Raw genomic sequence first — 16,262 nt, forward strand, 5'->3', positions numbered from 1 at the left:
ACATATCTCATGTGAAAATTTATTTGGTATTTTCATGTGGTCAATATTTCTAACTCACAAATATGTATCAGGATATAAAAATTTATGCTATCTTTTGACTGTAATAATCATGAAATTAAAATTCCTTATTGTTTAGACTTTGCACAAAGCATATCAGTTATATTCACATAAAAATCTCCTCATTTTTAAATACTACAATTTTACAGTCAAACAGTGCACTTGGCTTGCCTTCCCCTTCCCAAACAAATAGTTAACTACTCACTATATGTGAAACTACCAAAGTATACCTTACCTATCTATTGCAGGTACCCCTCGTTTGTTCATCATTGATTTATACCTATATACTATATGTATACATAGAAATATAGCTATAGAATCAAAACAGTCAGCAGTGTATTCTTCCATCTTCGACTGTAATGTAATAAATAAAATGTAATTAATGAGACTTTTTTTGCTTCATTTTGCATGTTTATAGCGGTTTATTGTTTTATAATTTGTTGTATTTTTATTTGTTTTCTTTTAGAACAAAGATTATCATTGTATAATCTTAGTGATAAATGTATTAAAGTTGTATAAAAATCAAATATGTAAAAATGTTGTTTGCTTATAGTTGACATGTGTTTGGTTATTTATAGTAAGGTCGGTTAGATTTGGATATTGAGTTCATGCACAAGTGAACTCCGGTGGTTTAAAGTAATTCCAGCCATAGCAGTCAATGTGTACAATAGCATTTGAGTGCACTTGTGTCTGCAAGTGGCATCTCCCCTGTGAGAGTTTGTGGTTAATTGATAAATATTTTATGTTTGTTTGAGTTTACAAATTAGAATTTAAATTTTGGAACTAGTCAACACTGTCAGAATATAAAACGGTTTTCAACAAATAGCAAGAGTAGTAGGAACTGCTCCTCCTTCTAGAGTACCAGATTAGTATATTGCATACATAGATATTTTATTGAAAAAAAGGAGGGGTGTGTGTTGCTTTTGTCTTTGTTTTCTATGGTGAAATTAAACCAGGGCTTCCAAAATATCTTTGAGCCAGCCGGATTTAAATTAAATTTAAGATGTCCGGAACATATGACCATTTTGGAAGCCATGAGGTGAACCCATGCTATTTTATTTTTTAATGTCTGTGTTGTTTTTAAGGATAAAAGTCTTGCACTTACACTATATCCAGAAAAATATCCTTGTAGATCCTGTAATAGCTTGTTAAACTAGAGGCTCTTAAGAGCCTGTGTCCCTCACCTTGGTCTATGTGAATATTAAACAAAGCACACAGATGGATTCAAGACAAAATTGTGTTTTGGTGATGGTGATGTGTTTGTAGATCTTACTTTACTGAACATTCTTGCTACTTACAATTTTTTTCTATCTATAATAAACTTGGCCCTTTAGTTACAGAGAAAAATATTTTGTAACATTACAAAAATTTAATTAATTAATGAAAATTGTTAAAAATGACAATAAAGGGCAATAACTCCTTAAGGGGTGAACTGACCATTTCGGTCATGTTGACTTATTTGTAGATCTTACTTTGCTGAACATTATTGCTGTTTACATTTTATCTCTATCTATAATAATATTCAAGATAATAACCAAAAACAGCAAAATTTCCTTAAAATTACCAATTTAGGGGCAGCAATCCAACAACCAGTTGTCCGATTTATCTGAAAATTTCAGGGCAGATAGATCTTGACCTGATAAATATTTTTAACTCTGTCAGATTTGCTCTATATGCTTTGGTTTCAGAGTGATATGCCAAAATCTACATTTTACCCCTATTTTCTATTTTTAGCCATGGCAGTCATCTTGGTTGGTTGGTCCGCTCATTTTTGTAAAAGTTAAAGACAACGATGGACGACGGACACCAAGTGATGAGAAAAGCTCACTAGCCCTTTGGGCCAGGTAAGCAAATAAAAACCTATAGAATTTTTTTTTGAGAAATACATTAAAAAATTGTATGTATACCGGTAGCATTATATTCATACCAACCCATAGTTAGGAACTGAAGTTGCCTTCCCATTTATGTTTTTTTTTTATGGAACAGCCCTTATGATAAAATTAATCATCATGAGACAGCTATTCAACTTTGATGAATTGGTAGAAGTTATACTATCTATCTTACTCAATAAGTTTCCTGACACAAAGTAAAATACTAAAACTATCTGATTCACTCACCAAAAATAATGATACAGTTTTGGACATAATAGCATTAAACAGATCAGTTGCAGACGGTCCAGTCACCATGAAGAAATCTACGAGAAATAAGTATTCTCTACAGCAGTTATCCATCACAGCATAGTGTAAGCTACGGAACAAACTCTCAAAATTATGCTGAAAAAATAACACAACATCCATTTAAAATGTTAATAAAGGGTAATGTTGAGTACATATGTGTTTTTTTTAATGGATTGAGTAGGTTTTATCCGACTAAAATTGGATTTATTAGTGAAGGGAGAAAACTGGGTTGTAAACTAGATCTGTTGGTATTGAGTTGTAAAAGAATCAAATTTTTAAACTTATTATTTGCTCTTCCAATTGTTTTTCCTTAAAAAAATCTTAAAATATTATTATTTGAAATGTGGTGTATATCATTCATTCCAAGGTTTTTCTATTAAAAAAAATACATATTTGGCACGTACTAGTTTTCTTACATCAACTGAGAAAAATCTTTCTTCTTATCATGAGATATTGAATGATGATCAACTACTTCCTACATGTTTTCAAGATTCTCAGATGCTTGAATCAATATCAATGCTTCCTATCTGAGTTTCATGATTCTTAGATGCTTGCAGAAGAATCATTGCTCCCTACCTTTGTTTCCTGTTTTTGAGAAGCATGTGGTACAATGATTGGTCCTTCTAGATCTGTTGTCAGTACATTGCCTCTGCTTCCCAATGTGAACACAGTCGATCTGTTCTTTAGTGTCGGCTTAGAACTGAAGAAGCTTGATTCAAATTAAGGAAAATCTTATATCCAATTTATTCACAGCTCACAAGGTCAACACATTTTGCCTTTAGAAAATCCTATCAGCTTAAATAATGTTATTTGTTATAAAGAACTCAAGAATCAAATATGAAATATGACTTTTTTCACTCTTTAATACTTTACATATATATACACAGCTAATTTTGCATAGGTACTATTTCTGTACTAAAAATTTGTAGTACCGGTACTACCCATTTACTTTTAACTTTATGTACTTTTTCTTTACTTTAAAACTATGGTAATATTTAGGTACTTGTATTTTACAGTATAAAACACTTCAAACAAATGGACAACAATTGTCATATTCCTGACTTGGTATAAGCATTTTCTTATGTGGAAAATACAAATGTAGTACAGTCGACTCTCGTTATGTCGAAGTCAGCCGGACCAGAGAAATATTTCGAGATAAACGTAGTTCGACTCAAACGAATACCGGAAGTTCGACAATCTAAGGGACACAACTCTTGCTTAGCTTGGTAAAGCTAAAATAATTCCGGGTGAATATGGCAAGGGGATCGATATTCTAGTATCAGATCGATGTATTTGTATGTCACAGTCTTTAATTATTATAATGACATTTTTTTTTACTCATTCAAATAAAAAAAAAATCCTATGGCTTTTCCAAGAGAGTAATTTCCAATCGATAGTTTCGTTATTCAGGTCGGTTATAGCTGACAAAATTGTTTATTCTCGGATACAAGAGATTTAAGAAAATTTTGATTTCTATTCATTTTGTTTTATCTCACTCTTTCTTTTCAAAAGAAAATATAACAAGATTAAAAACGCCGTTTGAGTAGTTTTTAGGTGATCATCAACGGAAGCCATAATCTTCACTTTTTACACACCCAAGCTCATTAGTGTAAATCACAAATTAATTGTTTTGTAAACATTATAAATTCCTTTTTCATGAACATTAACAATGTATCACTAATTATTTATAAAAATTCTATAAAAGATAATCTTAGGTAAACACTCATGGAAATAGCATGTCATAAATCGATACAGTGTTCAGTGACCGGAAATTTAATTACACGTGTATTGTCAGATTAACTCTTCAATCCATATTTAAAAATCCCGGAGGTCATGTTTTGACATATGTGTATTAGTTCGAGATAAAAAATGAATTTTGAATGCTTTTGTTAACCTTGGGACCGTAAATTTAGTTCGACTCAACCGAAATTTCGACTCATCCAATTTCGACTCATCAGGAGTCGAATTTCATATTTTTGTATGGAATAAAGTTCGGGACCACGTGAAAACTTCGACTCATCCGAAATTTCGAGTCAACCGAGTTCGAGACAACGAGAGTTAACTGTATATTAAACCTGGTTGATATCTAGCTAAACCTTTCACTTGTATGACAGATAGTCACATAAAATTCCAACCAGATGGTTATATAGATCAACAAGAGTGCACACGCTGAAATGTCTCGCCTTCTATACTAATCATTGATATTATGTTGATAGTCCTAAGTAAAAAGCTAAGCTTTATAACAACTGTACCATAAACTTAACATTAACCAAGATAACTAAACAAAGACCAATGAACCTTGAAAATGAGGTCAAGGTCAGATGAACCATGCCAGGCAGACATGTACAGCTAACAATGCTTCTATACAACATATATAGTTGACCTATTACTTATAGTTTAAGAAAAATAGACCAAAACACAAAAACTTAACACTGTGCAATGAACCGTGAAAATGAGGTCACGGTCAAATAAAACCTGCGCGACTGACATAAAGATCATTAAATATTTCCATACACCAAATATAGTTGACCTATGGCATATAGTATTAGATAAAAAGACCAAAACTCAAAAACTTAACTTTGACCACTGAACCATGAAAATGAGGTCAAGGTCACATGACATCTGCCCGCTAGACATGTACACCTTACAATCATTCCATACAACAAATATAGTAGACCTATTGCATATAGTATGAGAACAACAGACCAAAACACAAAAACTTAACTATAACCACTGAACCATGAAAATGAGGTCAAGGTCAGATGACACCTGCCAGTTGGACATGTACACCTTACAGTCCTTCCATACACCGAATATACTAGCCCTATTGCTTATAGTATCTGAGATATGGACTTGACCACCAAAACTTAACCTTGTTCACTGATCCATGAAATGAGGTCGAGGTCAAGTGAAAACTGTCTGACAGACATTAGGACCTTGCAAGGTACGCACATATCAAATATAGTTATCCTATTACTTATAATAAGAGAGAATTCAACATTACAAAAAATTTGAACTTTTTTTTCAAGTGGTCACTGAACCATGAAAATGAGGTCAAGGACATTGGACATGTGACTGACGGAAACTTCGTAACATGAGGCATCTATATACAAAGTATGAAGCATCCAGGTCTTCCACCTTCTAAAATATAAAGCTTTTAAGAAGTTAGCTAACGCCGCCGCCGTAGCCGCCGCCGCCGGATCACTATCCCTATGTCGAGCTTTCTGCAACAAAAGTTGCAGGCTCGACAAAAATCTACATCTCTTCATATTGCAATGAATTTCTCTTTTTTGTTTTAAAACGGACAAGGATATCTTTCTTGGCAGAGTCTTCTGCTCCCATCAAGTCTTCTTTATCTGCTGATTCTTCAAACTGTACAGGATGAAAATGAAACAAATAAATTTAACTTTACAATTCCTTTTATTTTAATCAGTCACCATGATATATCTGAAAATCAACTCTAACCTTCTGATACAAGACACATGAAAAAACAGTAATTGTAAGAATAGTGTTGCATCATTAATTTACATTTTGCAAACTTAAAAATGTTTCTTATCTGAATCATTTTTTAACTGGTACAACAAAAGTATGAATATCTTCTCTCTCATCTAAATAAAGATTTTAAAAGGAAGTTCCCTTCTCAGTTTCAAAATAAATAGCTTTTCATAAAAATAGTATATATTGATAGGGGATTAATTAAGGAAGCAAAAGAGCAAAAAAATATATAGATGTCAATGTGCTTGTTTTCAACATATAAGCCATTGAAATTTTGGCTGGAAAATATTCTCTCTTGGTTTTTCATAGCTTTATCATTGACAAGTTAAAGTTCTCAAAAACTATTAAAAATAAATTAAATTTTATAAGACTTTTACAAGTGTCTTATAATTATACATGCAAAAAAATTATAAAAAGAAAAATGGGGACACTGGGCAAAACTTTTTAAGGCATACAAATGGATAAAAACAGTGGATTCCGAAAATCGGACAAAAATTCCAAAACATGACAAGCGAACATCCTTAAACTTTCTTGCTATCCTTTAAGAAAATCCAATTAAGCAACTGTAAAAAATAAAACAAAAAGTAATCACATCTATAGCAAATATGCATTCAGTGTAAAAGATGGTATTTTAGGTCATGAAATAAAAACAATGTATTAGAGCTTTGTTTATTCAAGTTCCTAAAATTCGTCATCATGATACTTCAGTCTTGTTAATACAATATTTACCTGTAATTTCATCAAACGACTTAGGTATCCTTTGAAGTAGGACAGGTAAATTTTACTCATGGTATCAACATATTCATCTCTTATCTCCCTAGCTACATGTCTTTCATGGGACATCAGAAACTCATTGAAAAACCTGACAAAAACATATTTCAAATATTAAGGGGGTACCCAACACTTTAACTTAAATTAATTTGGCTTGTTTAATTTTCTTAAAATTTTGACAAAGTATTTACTTTGACCCTTTAACAAAAATATAAAAGTTTAAAAAAATTTGAACCAACCGTTTTATCAGAAAAATTCCACTGATTATATAGCAGTTTGACAACCACTTATTTTGATCATTGAGAAGCTTAATATTCCCTAACAACACAACGTAATCAAAACATTTAGCTGATTTTACAGAGTTATCTCCCTGTAGTGTTAGGTACCACCTTAAACACAAATGCTCTGCTTTTTATCAAAGGAAAATAAACTGCTGATCAAAGAACCAAATTTAGAACTTACAATTAAATAAAAACCAGATGCTCCGCAGGGCGCAGCTTTATACGACCGCAGAGGTTAAACCCTGAACGGTTGGGGCAAGTATGGACACAACATTCAAGCTGGATTCAGCACTAAATTTGGATTGTGATTAAATAGTTGACACAGCATAGGTTTCGGACACAGAATGAATGTGGTCTAATGAACTTAAAATATTTTTTTTGGCTTTGAGCAATTCACTATGCTGTTGAATATTAATCCTCGCATGAAATGTTTGACGAAATTTTCTTTTTATTTATGAAATCTGAAATGAGAAAAATTTACCCCCCCCCCCCCCACACACCATTTTTTTTTCACATCCCCTTTCCCTTTTTCCAAAACTGATCTCAATTCAAATTTCTAATGGAGTTTGCAACAATAACTACTCATTTAAATACATCATAAAATATTAAAATGTAACAAAAGGTGCTTGTTATCACTGAATGGTAAAGATTGTTTTAATTTATCAGTTGGTAGTAAAAGTGAATATACATTGTATATTGTATAAAACAATGATTTAAGAAGTTGATTCAACTACTATTCTGGACAAAGAAAGATAACTCCTCTCAATTGAAAATTTCTATATTTCTTGCTATTGCGCAATTGAAAATATTTGCTTTTGCATAATACTGTGCAATTGAAGATTTCTTGCTATTGCGCAATACTGTGCAATTGAAAATTTCTTGCTATTGCACAATACTGTGCAATTAAAGATTTCTTGCTATTGCTGAATACTGTGCAATTGAAAATTTCTTGCTATTGCACAATACTTAATGTAATAATTTTGGATCCTGATTTGAACCAACTTGAAAACTGGGCCCATAATCAAAAATCTAAGTACATGTTTAGATTCAGCATATCAAAAAAGCCCAAGAATTCAAGTTTTGTTAAAATCAAACTTAGTTTAATTTTGGACCCTTTGGGCCCCTTTTTCCTAAAATGTTGGGACCAAAACTCCCAAAATCAAACCCAACCTTCCTTAAGTGGTCATAAACCTTGTGTTTAAATTTCATAGATTTCTATTTACTTATACTAAAGTTATGGTGCGAAAACCAAGAATAATGCTTACTTGGGCCCCTTTTTGGCCCCTAATTCCTAAACTGTTCAGACCTCAACTCCCAAAATCAATCCCAACCTTCCTTTTGTGGTCATAAACCTTGTGTTTAAGTTTCATTGATTTCTATTTACTTATACTAAAGTTATTGTGCAAAAACCAAGAATAATGCTTATTTGGGCCCTTTTTTGGCCCTTAATTCCTAAACTGTTGGAACCAAAACTGCCAAAATCAATCCCAACCATCCTTTTGTGGTCATAAACCTTGTGTCAAAATTTCATAGATTTTTATTTACTTAAACTAAAGTTATAGTGCGAAAACCAAGAACATGCTTATTTTGGCCCTTTTTGGACCCTAATTCCTAAAATGTTGGTACCAAAACTCCCAAAATCAATCCCACCCTTCCTTTTGTGGTCATAAACCTTGTGTTAAAATTTCATAGATTTCTATTCACTTTTAATAAAGTTAGAGTGCGAAAACTAAAAGTATTCGGACGACGACGACGCCAACATCATACCAATATACGACCAAAAAATTTTTAATTTTTGCGGTCGTATAAAAACTTATTAGGGGATTCAGAGATTTATCTTACCTCCTATAAATCTAAGTTTGATCGGTTAAAAGCAACTGTATAGAGTAGGTGTATATTCCATACTAGGTTAGTAGGATATCATATTAGGTTAGTAGGCAGGGATTATTTCAATAGTAGTAGTGTTACATCCCTTTATAAAATCAAGACAGTGCTGAGGAAAAATCTTAAAGTTTTCATCAGACGATAGAATAGTTGATGAATGATTGAAATAAATTCATGAAACACTTTTAAAGCTAACAAGTTGTTATTGTTGACATTTTTTTGTGTATGTACCAATAGAAGTAGGTTCTTTATATTAACGGTAATGAAGACTTGATGATTACTTGTATACAATTACGTCATGAAGTTATTATACAAATAAAGCAAAAGATTCAGTGGTAACAGGTATTATATATGTAAGACTCAGATCGACGTCCGGTCTCTAATCGACGTCCGTTCCTCAAATCGACGTCCATTTTTGGCTTCACTAATCGACGTCCAATTTTTAGCTACTCGAATCAAAGTCTGTTTTGAACACAGAAAACCAAACTGAACCAAAAGCAGCTGAAATTTGAGACATTCAAACAAATTATGTGTGACAAATAAGATCTATTCAAAAGAATAAAAAACAAGAATGTGTCCATAGTACACGGATGCCCCACTCGCGCTATCATTTTCTATGTTCAGTGGACGGTGAAATTGGGGTCAAAACTATAATTTGGCATTAAAATTAGAAAGATCATATCATGGGGAACATGTGTACTAAGTTTCAAATTGATTGGACTTCAACTTCTTCAAAAACTACCTTGACCAAAAACTTTAACCTGAAGCGAACGGACGCACAGACGGATGGACGCACAGACGGACGCACAGACGGACGAACGAACGGAGGCACAGACCAGAAAACATAATGCCCCTCTACTATCGTAGGTGGGGCATAAAAATATTACATACTAGACTACGTATGTAAACAGGTTGTGATATCAATTTTTAAATTTTAGAGATTATATAAAAATAAGGAGGTGTGGTATGATTTCCACCAGAGTTCAAATGAAGTGGATGTGAGCAATTTTAGGCAACCCCACGGCTTTCAACAATGATAAAACAAGAATGTGTCCAAAGTACACGATGCCCCACTCGCACTATCCTTTTCCATGTTCCATGGACCGTGAAATCGGGTAATTATCTAATTTGGCATTAAAATTAGAAAGATCATATCATAAGCAACAAGTGTACTAAGTTTCAAGTTGATTGGACTTCAGTTTCATCAAAAACTACCTTGACCAAAAACTTTAACCTGAAACTCCCACTTTCATTTTCTATGTTCAGTGGACCGTGAAATTGGGGTCAAAAGTCTAATTTGGCTTAAAATTAGAAAGATCATCTCATAAGCAAGTTTCAAGTTGATTGGACTTCAGCTTCATCAAAAACTACCTTGACCAAAAACTTTAACCTGGACGGACGAACGGAGCCACAGACCAGAAAACATAATGCCCCTCTACTATAGTAGGTGGGGCATAAAAACAAATTGGAAAATTAACAAATTAACAATTTATAAAAATTTTATTATATAAAAAAAAAAATTCCCAAAACAAATATGACCGACATACGTATAAACTTCACGCACGCTGTTCCTACAACCCCTATGATTTAAAACAGAATGTTTGAAATTTCCTCCGCAAAACAAAATAAAATGTTAACAAACACCAACCACTATAAAAACTAATTCAGTATATGTTTTCCTTTATGTTCTGATAGCTCTTGGTCATATGCTTAGTAATATCTAGTATATTTGAGGATTTATACAACAAAGCTATGTGAAAAAATCGAATGTCCAACATTACATTTTTAAACAACTGTTTTATCTCTTATGTATAGTGATCCTATTTCTTATTCTCTGATCTTCCCAAAACTTGGCAGAAGCAACGAAGTGTGTCAGTTCTCGGTTAAATTAAAGCCGTTCTTTTGTTGATTTTCGTTGGACTCGGTGGCTGCATATTTAGCTGGAATAAGAAAATCTACCGAACGAGCAAACATTTGCCTCATTGTTCGTGACTTCAAAAATTGTCGATTCTATAAAACCATCTCTACACAGTCGTTTTTCAAGCGGTAGCCATTTTGTCCAAGTTGATATTTCATTTGTCCAAGCAATTAATGCGGGTTTTTTTACCTGATATTTCAATACATGCAAGTAATTTATAATTTACCAAAACAAAAGTTAGATACACGAAAAGTACATAAAGTCTAGATTCTTTTTTTATTAACTGCATGTTTGGGTCTTACAGGAATAAAATGCTACGAAACATTACAAAACGGTAGCCATTTTGTCCAAACGTCGAAAAATCCAAACAAACGTTTTTTTCGACGTTACATGTGCAAAATTTGTTCCAATGTATATTCTTAATATTATTAATATTAATTCTGATATTTAAAATGAATAGCGTGGTGAAATTTAAAAAAAAATTGCTGGTTGTTGAAAAAAAACCACGGTGCATGTTGTGCATGAAACGGAAGTAACAGAAAGACTTATCGGAAACAGCGACAAAAACAGTTTCATTGAATTAATGCAACCCCGTATTATACGGACCATTCAGGAGAAGATTAGTACATTTTAAAAGCAAGCAACTTCAAATGACTGGGAAAATAATTTTCAAGGTCGGGTTATAGTAATTTTATTTAATGGTTGTATTTTGAAAAGTTATGTGTCAAGCACATTTTTAATACAATTCAATTCAAATTAATCAAGGGTAAATATGTTTTTTTTTACTTTCAGAGTGTCGGATATATTTGTATTAGGGTTAGATCAATATATGAAAAATTTACAATGACAGATAATATGCACCATGCAATTTTAGCAGCCTGCGATTAAAGTTTTCTTATAATTCATTTATTGAAAACCGTATACTTCTGTTCCATTTTTTTCTTCCTTCAAGTTCATTACTTACGACAATACAACATTTTAAGGTGAATTAAGGGTAAAAATTATTTAATCGATTACCACAACTTGAGGTAAATAAATTCATGGTAGATAGACATCACAAAATTAATAGAGACTGATTTAGAATCAACCAACTACATAAAAAAAGCAAATGAAACTTACAAATTGAATAAATGTACGTCAAAAGTTTCAGAAAACTCTCTTTGACGTCATGGTGGTGTAACGTCGTGTTGTAGGAACATCGTGCGCAACGTTATACATTTTACTCTAAGTGTAAAACTCAGAAAATTTGATGAAAAATATCTTACAGAGACTGAAATTTACCTTCGCAACAATTGGCTCAATGTACTTCTTTATGTTGTCTATTGTTGAAGACTGAATAATATTCCTATACATCGTTTGGTTTTCTTGGTCGTTGCTTTCTCGTTTTCAATATGAATAGGAATGACACACTATTATGTAGATCGATTGAATCATCTTTTCATCAAGCATTTTACCTATTTCAGGTTGAAAATATCTATATAGAAAGTATGTATAAATGTTTGAAAATGTAGTGGTCATAAGAACCCTAAAATACATGCACATGTATACATAAGTGTAAATCAATTCTTGTAATTTATTATTTATTGATATTGGACAGCGATTACAGACGATTACAATCAATCCGACGTCACTTTAGCAAAACATTACGTCACATTAGACGTCTATTAGATAATCAAAATATTGGACATCAATTTGAAAATGTTATGTCAGATTTGGTCGTCGATTTGAGGTACAGACGTCGATTTGAGGAACGGACGTCGATTAGAGGCCGGACGTTGATTTGAGTCTAGCATATATATTTTTATATGCTTTTATTATTTGTTATTATTATCCTCATCATTACCTGAACTTAAGCATGGCATTCTGTGGCACTTGGTAATTACTCACCTGAACTTAAGCATGGCATTCTGTGGCACTTGGTAATTACTCACCTGAACTTAAGCATGGCATTCTGTGGCACTTGGTAATTACTCACCTGAACTTAAGCATGGCATTCTGTGGCACTTGGTAATTACTCACCTGAACTTAAGCATGGCATTCTGTGGCACTTGGTAATTACTCACCTGAACTTAAGCATGGCATTCTGTGGCACCTGGTAATTACTCACCTGAACTTAAGCATGGCATTCTGTGGCACCTGGTAATTACTCATTGGTTTTTTGAAAGAATTTATTTTTTGTAGAATATATTCTCTTATCTTTGAAATAGCCTGAAAGTATAAATACAAACTATAGTTAGTAACAATTCAAGCGCACATAGATTATTCAATATTATTACTATTTTTTTAATCAAATCAAATGAAGACACAGATGTAGCCTCACTTGCATAACTCAAGAATAGTAAAAGTGATGCCACCCAAATTCGTACTTGATCTGTGTTTAGTTTAAACATATTTATTCATAGTGGATTGGGAAACAAGTTATTAAAACTTATATCAATCCCTTTCCACTTTGCGGGTGCGAGTGCTGCCTTTTAGCGGCATTAGCCTGCTCTTTTTCAAAACTACAAGAGTGTGTTTTATGCGCAAGAGATATTGCTCTCTATTTACACGGGTCAGCCATTTATTGTCCCCTTTTGATGGACTATCATCATTTCTTAAGTCCATATTAGCAAATGGTGTCAAGAGAGAGCTGAAAATTATGTCTCTGAAATTTACTCCCTGGAAAGGGGATCGAACCAGAAACCTTTGTAGTCAGATGCACTAACCACTACAACACGGCTTGATCTGTGTTTGAGAAACAACACCAACTTCAACATACATACAGATGTACAAACAGACAAGGGTAACACATAATGCCCCATCTGCTGCATCATGGTCCAAAAAAATGTGTTTCTAACAGAATTATCAAATACGTAATTGATGAAATACAATATGCATGTTTGATTATTTGTCTAGTATTTCAATTTCTATTATGTGGAAAAGTTTGATATATATGGCCAAAAAATGACTTGAACGGAAAACAGCAACATGTCTCAATTTATTCTTGTTAATCTACTGAATTTTAACATGCTTCTTTATTTACTCAACACTATACTAAGACCTATTTTCAAGAAATGTCATCCTTTTAACTGTTTATTTTCTACCCACCTTAATTTTCAATTTTTCAAGTATATCTTTGACATCAAAACATGATCTTGCTTCTTTAAATGACTGTTCCTTTACAAAGTTGATCTTGTGATGAAGTTCATGGAGCTGTTCAAGGAATTCCCTTTCTGTAACTGGTGTATCTAATATGTGACTGGATTAAAAGTGATACAGTCAGGAATTGTTTAATTCATTTCATTTATAGTTACAATTGTTTAGGGACTATAATTAGATGAAATTTAGAAAAACTATGACTGTATAAGTCTCAAATACTTTTATGGAAACTGTTTTTCATTTTAAAATATGTATAGTTTATTACATTGTATTTTTCATTTAGATGCATTTATATGAATAAGGTCATACCTAGAGCATACATATGTGTATTCCCTTTCCCCTTGTAATCATATACATTTGTACTAACTTAACTTAAAAAAATAATTAGTGAACTAAAAAAAAACAAATTTTCAAATATGAGGTTTCCATAGAAATCAATGTGCCTGGTTTAAGAGGAGTTACAGATATGAGTGCAGAGGATTCCAAAACAAAAGAACAGACACAATTATCACTCTACACACCCAGCTTCCTTACATGAGGATATATAATAATAAAGAAACATGACAATTAATGTTTTCCTACTTGATCATAGTTTCTGGAATAACCATTTCATCAACAAACTGGCTCAGTTCCCCTCTGACTGCCTGAAACAAATATATTAATTAAATTTCTTATTCTGTCTCTCTAATCTATCAACAAAGTTGCACACACTGGAATGTCTCACCTGCTATACTGTGCAAGATGTTTAATATATAAGTTGAAAATCTTAAATCAAAAGGTTTTACTAGACATTTCCAATGATCCATGTAAATGAGGTGAAGGTTAGATGAAACCTTTAAATAAATCAATAAGTAAATTGACATAACAGTACTGTGAATTCAATAATATTTGTGGGATACCAATTTTCGTGGTTTTCATCAGTAAAAGTGAATAGCGATTTTAAATGTTCAACGAATCACAAATTTGCTATTGGGTTGATACTGACTTGACAAATCACAAAATCAAATTTCCACAAAAATGCAAGATTTCCTCAATCCAAGATATTGATACGCACGAAAATACATTGTATATTGTATAAAACAATGATTTAAGTTGATTCAACTACTAATCTGAACAAAGAAAGATAACTCCAATTGAAAATTTCTTGCTATTGCACAATATTGTGCAATTAGATATTTCTTGCTATTGCGCAATACTGTGCAATTGAAAATATTTGCTATTGCACAATACTGTGCAATTGAATATTTCTTGCTATTGCGCAATACTGTGCAATTGAAAATTTCTTGCTATTGCACAATACTGTGCAATTGAAGATTTCTTGCTATTGCTGAATACTGTGCAATTGAAAATTTCTTGCTATTGCACAATACTTAATATAATAATTTTGGATCCTGATTTGAACCAACTTGAAAACTGGGTCCATAATCAAAAATCTAAGTACAAGTCATTTTTAGATTCAGCATATCAAAAAAGCCCAAGAATTCATTTTTTGTTAAAATCAAACTTAGTTTAATTTTGGACCCTTTGGACTTTAATGTAGACCAATTTGAAAACGGGACCAAAAATTAAGAATCTACATACACAGTTAGATTTGGCATATCAAAGAACCCCAATTATTCAATTTTTGATGAAATCAAACAAAGTTTAATTTTGGACCCCGATTTGGACCAACTTGAAAACTGGACCAATAATCAAAAATCTAAGTACATTTTTATATTCAGCATATCAAAGAACCCCAAGGATTCAATTTTTGTTAAAATCAAACTAAGTTTAATTTTGGACCCTTTGGACCTTAATGTAGACCAATTTGAAAACGGGACCAAAACTTAAAAATCTACATACACAGTTAGATTCGGTATATCAAAGAACCCCAATTATTCAATTTTTGATGAAATCAAACAAAGTTCAATTTTGGACCCTTTGGGCCCCTTATTCCTAAACTGTTGGGACCAAAACTCCCAAAATCAAACCCAACCTTCCTTTTATAGTCATAAACCTTGTGTTTAAATTACATAGATTTCTATTTACTTATACTAAAGTTATGGTGCGAAAACCAAGAATAATGCTTATTTGGGCCCCTTTTTGGCCCCTAATTCCTAAACTGTTGGGACATCAACTCTCAAAATCAATCCCAACCTTGCTTTTGTGGTCATAAACCTTGTGTTTACATTTCATTGATTTCTATTTACTTATACTAAAGTTATTGTGCGAAAACCAAGAATAATGCTTATTTGGGCCCTTTTTTGGCCCCTAATTCCTAAACTGTTGGAACCAAACATCACAAAATCAATCCCAACCTTCCTTTTGTGGTCATAAACCTTGTGTCAAAATTTCATAGATTTTTATTTACTTAAACTAAAGTTATAGTGCAAAAACCAAGAAAATGCTTATTTGGGCCCTTTTTGGCCCCTATTTCCTAAAATATTGGGACCAAAACTCCCAAAATCAATCCCAACCTTTCTTTTGTGGTCATAAACCTTGTGTTAAAATTTCATAGATTTCTATTCACTTTTACTAAAGTTAGAGTGCGAAAACTAAAAG

At 32.4% G+C, this 16,262-nt stretch overlaps 2 protein-coding genes across 3 annotated transcripts in view; one reads left to right on the plus strand and one right to left on the minus strand.

Annotated features, from left to right (window-relative positions):
• Positions 1 to 16,262, plus strand: part of LOC139510239 (small ribosomal subunit protein uS13) — a 42,399-nt gene that overhangs the window by 12,838 nt on the left and 13,299 nt on the right. The window lies entirely within an intron of this gene.
• The window catches only part of LOC139510229 (vacuolar protein sorting-associated protein 52 homolog), a 33,477-nt gene that overhangs the window by 9,221 nt on the left and 7,994 nt on the right, over positions 1 to 16,262 (minus strand). For both annotated transcript variants that reach the window (XM_071296706.1, XM_071296707.1), the window contains exons 7-14: positions 14,304 to 14,365; positions 13,671 to 13,821; positions 12,691 to 12,791; positions 6,459 to 6,591; positions 5,549 to 5,606; positions 2,811 to 2,944; positions 2,175 to 2,330; positions 293 to 411 (exon numbers count right to left, since the gene is read on the minus strand). In XM_071296706.1, the coding sequence (XP_071152807.1) occupies positions 293 to 411; positions 2,175 to 2,330; positions 2,811 to 2,944; positions 5,549 to 5,606; positions 6,459 to 6,591; positions 12,691 to 12,791; positions 13,671 to 13,821; positions 14,304 to 14,365 (914 nt within the window). The remainder of the gene's footprint in view (positions 1 to 292; positions 412 to 2,174; positions 2,331 to 2,810; positions 2,945 to 5,548; positions 5,607 to 6,458; positions 6,592 to 12,690; positions 12,792 to 13,670; positions 13,822 to 14,303; positions 14,366 to 16,262) is intronic.

The sequence above is a fragment of the Mytilus edulis genome, chromosome 2, assembly GCF_963676685.1.
Source record: "Mytilus edulis chromosome 2, xbMytEdul2.2, whole genome shotgun sequence".
Classification (NCBI taxonomy): domain Eukaryota; kingdom Metazoa; phylum Mollusca; class Bivalvia; order Mytilida; family Mytilidae; genus Mytilus; species Mytilus edulis.